Here is a 7607-nt window from a genome sequence, read left to right as displayed (position 1 = left end):
GGAAGTTGTGTTGTTGAATGTAAAGGGGTAGTTGTGTTGTTGAATGTAAAGGAGTAGTTGTGTTGTTGAATGTAAAGGGGTAGTTGTGTTGTTGAATGTAAAGGGGTAGTTGTGTTGTTGAATGTAAAGGGGTAGTTGTGTTAATAAATGTAAAGGGGTAGTTGTGTTGTTGAATGTAAAGGGGTAGTCGTGTTGTTGAATGTAAAGGGGGAGTTGTGTTGTTGAATGTAAAGGGGTAGTTGTGTTGTTGAATGTAAAGGGGGAGTTGTGTTGTTGAATGTAAAGGGGTAGTTGTGGTGTTGAATGTAAAGGGGTAGTTGTGTTGTTGAATGTAAAGGGGTAGTTGTGGTGTTGAATGTAAAGGGGTAGTTGTGTTGTTGAATGTAAAGGGGTAGTTGTGGTGTTGAATGTAAAGGGGTAGTTGTGGTGTTGAATGTAAAGGGGTAGTTGTGGTGTTGAATGTAAAGGGGTAGTTGTGGTGTTGAATGTAAAGGGGTAGTTGTGTTGTTGAATGTAAAGGGGTAGTTGTGTTGTTGAATGTAAAGAGGGGGTTGTGTTGTTGAATGTAAAGGGGGAGTTGTGGTGTTGAATGTAAAGGGGTAGTTGTGGTGTTGAATGTAAAGGGGTAGTTGTGTTGTTGAATGTAAAGGGGTAGTTGTGTTGTTGAATGTAAAGAGGGGGTTGTGTTGTTGAATGTAAAGGGGGAGTTGTGTTGTTGAATGTAAAGGGGTAGTTGTGTTGTTGAATGTAAAGGGGTAGTTGTGTTGTTGAATGTAAAGGGGTAGTTGTGTTGTTGAATGTAAAGGGGTAGTTGTGTTGTTGAATGTAAAGGGGGAGTTGTGTTGTTGAATGTAAAGGGGGAGTTGTGGTGTTGAATGTAAAGGGGTAGTTGTGTTGTTGAATGTAAAGGGGTAGTTGTGTTGTTGAATGTAAAGGGGGAGTTGTGGTGTTGAATGTAAAGGGGTAGTTGTGTTGTTGAATGTAAAGGGGTAGTTGTGTTGTTGAATGTAAAGGGGGAGTTGTGGTGTTGAATGTAAAGGGGTAGTTGTGGTGTTGAATGTAAAGGGGTAGTTGTGGTGTTGAATGTAAAGGGGTAGTTGTGTTGTTGAATGTAAAGAGGGGGTTGTGTTGTTGAATGTAAAGGGGGAGTTGTGTTGTTGAATGTAAAGGGGTAGTTGTGTTGTTGAATGTAAAGGGGGAGTTGTGTTGTTGAATGTAAAGGGGGAGTTGTGTTGTTGAATGTAAAGGGGTAGTTGTGGTGTTGAATGTAAAGGGGTAGTTGTGTTGTTGAATGTAAAGGGGTAGTTGTGGTGTTGAATGTAAAGGGGTAGTTGTGTTGTTGAATGTAAAGGGGTAGTTGTGTTGTTGAATGTAAAGGGGTAGTTGTGTTGTTGAATGTAAAGGGGTAGTTGTGGTGTTGAATGTAAAGGGGTAGTTGTGTTGTTGAATGTAAAGGGGTAGTTGTGTTGTTGAATGTAAAGGGGTAGTTGTGGTGTTGAATGTAAAGGGGTAGTTGTGTTGTTGAATGTAAAGGGGTAGTTGTGGTGTTGAATGTAAAGGGGGAGTTGTGTTGTTGAATGTAAAGAGGGGGTTGTGTTGTTGAATGTAAAGGGGTAGTTGTGTTGTTGAATGTAAAGGGGTAGTTGTGGTGTTGAATGTAAAGGGGTAGTTGTGGTGTTGAATGTAAAGGGGTAGTTGTGGTGTTAAATGTAAAATTTTAGTTGTAAAAGTTTGTTTCAGAAAGTTATCTACAGCAAAACATCTTGCACGGTTTCAAACGCTGCATAATTATACACAGTTTAGTTAAAAAATAAACAAATAAACATCAGAATAAACAAATTCATTATGCTTTTATGTATTATGCAAAGAGACAAATTCCTTAAAGCAGTTTAAAAAAGCTTTTCAATACAAAATATTATTTACTTGTTTGGTTAGTTTATGCCCTAAGAACTATTAGCAGATAATTGACCTATTTTTTTGTAATTTCAGGTTAGCTAAACAAACTTCAGTCAGCAGTTTTCTGTTTGCTTTACAGGATCAAGAGGCATCATGGATTCAAGCGTAGAATATGAAACTCATTATGAATTTTTGGATTCAGAAACTTGCATAGCTTGTGTATTCTTGGTAACAGTTGAAGTGATAATCTTCATCCTGGGTTTTGCTGGAAATGCTGTGGTGATCTGGATCGCTGGGTTTAAGATGAAGAAGTCAGTCACCAGCACCTGGTACCTGAGTCTGGCTGTGTCTAACTTCCTGTTCTGCTGCACCCTGCCCTTCAATGTTGTCTACACAATCAAAGATGTCTGGATCTTCGGACCCTTCCTGTGCAAGTTTATTCCATTCATAGTGTCGCTCAACATGTTCAGCAGCATCTTCCTCCTCGTCATCATCAGTGTGGATCAGTGTGTGCTTGTGATGTTTCCAGTGTGGGCACAGAACCAGCGCAGCATCAGAAAGGCCTCTGTGATCGTCACGCTGATCTGGATCATCTCAGCAGTGCTCAGCACACCATCACTCATCTTCCATCATATCCACACTTCTGACAGCGAGGGGAGACAGTTCTGTTTGGTTAATTACGTACATGATCAAGATCAAACTGCTGTAGTGGCGTGTCGGTTTGTGTTTGGATTTCTGATCCCGTTCCTGATCATCATCATCTGTTACATCATGAAGATCAACCAATCTGTGAGGTTTAAAAAGCCCTTCAAGATCATGACGGCGCTGACTGTAACTTACTTCATCTGCTGGCTGCCGTTTCACACTTATGCTTTCATGGAAATAAACTTGACAAAATATGAAGATAATACTCTTACAGCTACATACATACTTGGTTACACTCTTGCCAGTGCTTACAGCTGTCTGTACCTGTTTCTTTTCGCGATCATGGGGAGGGATGTTGAAATAAAGTGGTACAGGTTTCTGTCCAAGATTGAAAATGCACTTGTGGAAGAGAATGAGGACCAAAACTCAGTCTGAGGGAAAAGTCTTTAAGGGAGGTTTTGATAAAAGTCCCTCTGAATTTGTCTTTATTATGCATTTTAAACAAACCCAAGAACGATATTAAAAAAATCAGCTGCAGTCTGAAGTTAAGAGTAATAGGAAACTATAGCTGCGTTTTATGGCCACCAATAAAACAGTTGACTACAAGATTAAAATCATAATATTACAAAATTGAAGTTGTAATTTTTTGAAGGAAATTTAAGAAGCTTGAAGGGATTGGAGTGTTTTCCGCTCATGATCTGTTACAGGGCTGCTGTGATTACAATCAGTTGGCTACATTTACAACCTGCTGATTATTGATGCTTTATTGTTATCGGCTGCTTTACTTTAGTTATTATCAAATGATTATAAATACAGTACAATTCCAGTCACGAATAAAGGAAATAAACCTTTTACTGATGCAGAATGACTTTGTTATATAAATCATACCCAGATCAAACATACTGTGAAGTATGATATGCGCTCTAACTTTGACATGCACATCATGCTTTACAGTATGTTGGTCTTGATATGGTTTATAAAAAACAAGCAGTCGTCTTACATTAGTAAAATATAATTTTTTCTTTATTCTTGACTGGAGCTTACATCCTTTGATCACGTCTCGTGGCTGAGGAGGCGAAGATTATGCTACCGGTAGCAGCGCCATCACTGCAAAATCTGGACACTGTATTATCTAACTGTAACAATAGAGCATTAATAAGCAGAAGGTTATAAATCTAACTAACTAATGATAATCACAGCAGCCCTGTAAGAGAGACGTGTGCAGATGTGATGGGATCAGTATAAACCAATAGGAAGGTTTATGTTAGGTTTACAGTTTATGTTTATTCTTCTCTACATCCCAGTCTCTCAGGATATCACAGTGTCTCTCAGACATATCCACATGGATGAAGAAGCATCACCTTCAACTAAATCTCTCAAAGACTGAACTTCTGGTCATACCAGCAAAACCATCTTTTCAACACAACCTTTCTATAACCATCGACTCTCTCTCTCTCTCTCTCTCTCTCTCTCACCGACAAAGGTTGCTATAGGAACCTGGGTGTTCTGGTTGATGACCAGCTCTCCTTCACGCACCATGTGGCCTCAGTTGCTCGATCCTGCCGCTTCGGGCTTTATAACATCAGAAAAATTCAACCGTTTCTGACGCAACAGGCCACCCAACTCCTGGTACAAGCAGTGATTCATCACATGTTTTTTACCTTCTGTTACTTTTGTACTTCACTATTGTAAGTCGCTTTGGACAAAAGCGTCTGCCAAATGTAATGGAATGGAATGTAATGTAATCCAATCACAATTAGATTCACTCTATCTGGATGAAGAGATTTATCTGGATAGGGGTTTTATTGAACAAAATTAAAACAAGCTGATATGAAAGAGTAATGAGGTTGTTTTTAAAATGTAAGGAGTAGAAAGTTCAGATAATTGTTTAAAAATGTAAGGAGTAGAAGTAAAAAGGGGCCTGAAAATTAATAACTCCAATAAAGTATAGATAACCAACAATTCTACTTACGTAAGGTAGCCATTTTAAATTGGCACTGAGTAAATGAAGATGTCTGTATTGTATGTATGTTTGATTCTGAATGAGCATGTACAAAACAATACTGTACATTATAATTTCGCAATGAAAATAATTCTTATAAATTTAGAAATCTCAGCAGTGTCCTCTTATTGTGTTCTCAGCTTTTCCCCCAGTTTTCTACACTGTTTTTTGTTTTTGGTCATTTCTAAGCCCTACTCACAGATTAAAGGTACATTCTGTAGGAACTGAGAGCGAGTGTATGAAATGGCTACACCAGTCCAATTTCAAAACACCACAGAAAGTAATCTGCCCCGCCCACCCCTCCCCAAACACAAAAGTTACTCGGGTTGCCAAATTCAGGAGGCTCAATCTACACTATCTACACAAAGTTTAGACTAGTAGGAGAAGCAGAGAACTTAGAGTACGAGCAAGAGGAGAGAGGAAAAATACAGCAATTATAAACTCATCATCCCCGTATTTAGCTATCACCCGTATTTAGCGTTATATTGACTGTATGTTACACGAGGGAGCGCCGCGGTCGGCTGTGCCCCGCGTGAGGGAGCGCGGCGCGAGAGACAGCCCTAGTCCCTAGTAAGCACATCTAGTGGTGGTGATAAATTACCTGACTGAATTAGCTGGCCAGTTATCTTACCTGTCGTCTTTTTGAGCTCTAAGTTCGAACTCACTGCCAATATTCACTCTTGTTATATTCCTTCTTTGGTCACTGAGCTGTTTTGAGACAAGCTGAGGCTTTTTAAGCTGTGTAGCAGCTGAGGTTTATCTGAAGCAGCTCTGCTAGCTAGCTCCTTTGCTGCAGCACCGATCGCTGTAGTGAAGTATTACGTGCTGGCAACTTCGGGTGTGGAGTTAGTGCTGCTGACAAGAGCTGCCAGTGCTTTTACTCAACATGTTTCCTTAATATCTGATGATACATCCTGATCATTTTATCATGTACTACTGAAAATTAGTTACATATTGGTCCTTTAAGATTCCCATAATAATAATTTGCTAAGGGTGCTGTGAAGGTGACAACTAGCTTTTGCTTCCTCCACTATTTTCTGTTTTTTGCACAAATGAAACCGGGATTATTGAGATTTTAAGTGATGATCGAACACAAAGTAGCACATAATTGTGGGGATGCTTTTCTTCAGCAGGATTGATGGAGTTAAATACAGGGCAATCCTGGAAGAAAAGCTGTTGGAAGCTGCAAAAGACTCGAGACTGGAAAGATTCACCTTCCAGCAAGACAATGACCCTAAACATACATCCAGAGCTACAGTGGAACAGTTTAGATCAAAGTTTATTCATGTGTTAGAATGACCCAGCCCTGACCTAAATTTCTTCTGTGCTTCTGTGTCAAGACATGCAGCTAGGATTTGAATTACAATCAGGGGTGATAGCGTTCCGGCACCACGCCGGAAATCTGTTTATTTTTTTTGTTCACCATGTGCTTCTATCTGCAGTTTAATTTCCTTTGTATCTTCTGTTTTGACTACCCATGTTTTCATATTTTGGTTTGTTTTGAGCTATTTATAATAAAGAGCTTGTATTTACGTCCAGCCTCCTTGCCATCTGGACATAGGAATGCTGTACCAGAAGTGTCTAAGGCATAAACAAGGAGGTGTGCTCCATCTTTCGATCATAGAAGAATTTGAGGTGCTGTGTTACAACAGTGAGCACCAGCATCCCCTATGAAACAATAATATATGGCAATATATTGAAAAATATAGTGCAATATATTAAATAATACATTTTCATATATGGAAAAAAGTACATATTTTGTTTAATATAGGGCAATATACGCATGGACCATGTATGTCTATGTTACAGGCCCATGAAAAAAATACAATTATATTTACATCATCTACAATTCCTTTTTAAAGCGGTCATATTCATGTTTGAGTGTTAAAAAATCTGAATGTGACAATTTACAAGTAATTACATTTTCAAGGATTCAAGGAGATTTTATTGTCATTCGCATCTTATGTGGTACATGAGGTGGAACGAAATTGTGATCTCACGATCCAGTTTACACCCAAGAGCTGTTATTAATATATATATAGATAAAAGTACAATAAAGGAATACAATAAAAATAGAATATACAAAATAGTTAAAGATAAATACCCCAAAATGAAATAAATAGAAAGAGTAGACAGGTTGCAGCAACAAGTCCAGAGTGCAAATGTGCTATAGCAGCATGAAATGAATTAGAGCAGTAGAAAATAAAGTGTCTCAGTGCGGGTAAAGTGACCGTGTTTGTACAGTAATTGTCCTTGTGTGTCAGTGCAGTGTGTTGTTAAGTGGAGTTTAAGAGTCTTACAGCTTCCGGAATGAAGCTGTTTCTCAGTCTGGTTGTTTTGCACTTGATGCTCCGCAGCCTCCGTCCTGAGGGAAGCGGGACAAAAAGTGCGTGTGCTGGGTGGGTGGGATCCTTCCTGATGCAGGTGGCCCTCTTCCTGCATCTGGAGGTGTAGATGTCCATGGTGCTGGGGAAGCTGACTCCAACAATCCTCTGTGCAGCCTTCACCACCCTCTGCAGAGCTTTCCTGTCTGCAGCAGGGCAGCTTCCATGCCACACGTTGATGCTGGAGCACACGACGCTCTCCACCACACATCTGTAGAAGGAGGTGAGGACTGCGCTCCCGAGTCCAGCTCGTCTCAGCCTCCTGAGGAAGTAGAGCCGCTGATGTGCCTTCCTGACCAGAGTGGAGGTGTTGTTGCTCCAGGTGAGGTTGCTGCTCAGGTGCACCCCTAAGTACCTGTAGTTGTCGACCACTTCCACCGCAGATCCTCCAATGTGCAGGGGGAGGTGGGCATGCTGGCCTCTTCTGAAGTCCACAATCATCTCCTTCGTCTTCTTTACGTTGATGCAGAGGTTGTTCTCTCTGCACCAATCCTCCAGGTGTTCCACCTCCTGCCTGTAGCTGGACTCATCTCTGTTTGTGATGCATCCAACCACTGCTGTGTCGTCTGCAAACTTCACAATATGACAGCCTGGATGGAGAGGTGAGCAGTCATATGTGAGCAGTGTGAACAGGAGGGGGCTCAGCACACAGCCCTGAGGGGAGCCAGTGCTGAGGATTA

The 7607-nt window shown here is 40.5% G+C and overlaps 1 protein-coding gene across 1 annotated transcript; it reads left to right on the top strand.

Moving 5' to 3' along the window:
• The first annotated feature begins 2039 nt into the window (after positions 1-2039).
• LOC125786906 (chemerin-like receptor 1) lies at positions 2040-4651 on the top strand. The gene has a single exon (XM_049470538.1). The coding sequence runs from the start codon at positions 2050-2052 to the stop codon at positions 2974-2976; it is 927 nt and encodes a 308-aa protein (XP_049326495.1). The 5' UTR covers positions 2040-2049; the 3' UTR covers positions 2977-4651.
• Positions 4652-7607: the final 2956 nt, after the last annotated feature.

Source organism: Astyanax mexicanus, chromosome 22 (genome assembly GCF_023375975.1).
Source record: "Astyanax mexicanus isolate ESR-SI-001 chromosome 22, AstMex3_surface, whole genome shotgun sequence".
Classification (NCBI taxonomy): domain Eukaryota; kingdom Metazoa; phylum Chordata; class Actinopteri; order Characiformes; family Acestrorhamphidae; genus Astyanax; species Astyanax mexicanus.
This window is presented reverse-complemented; position numbering and strand designations above follow the sequence as displayed.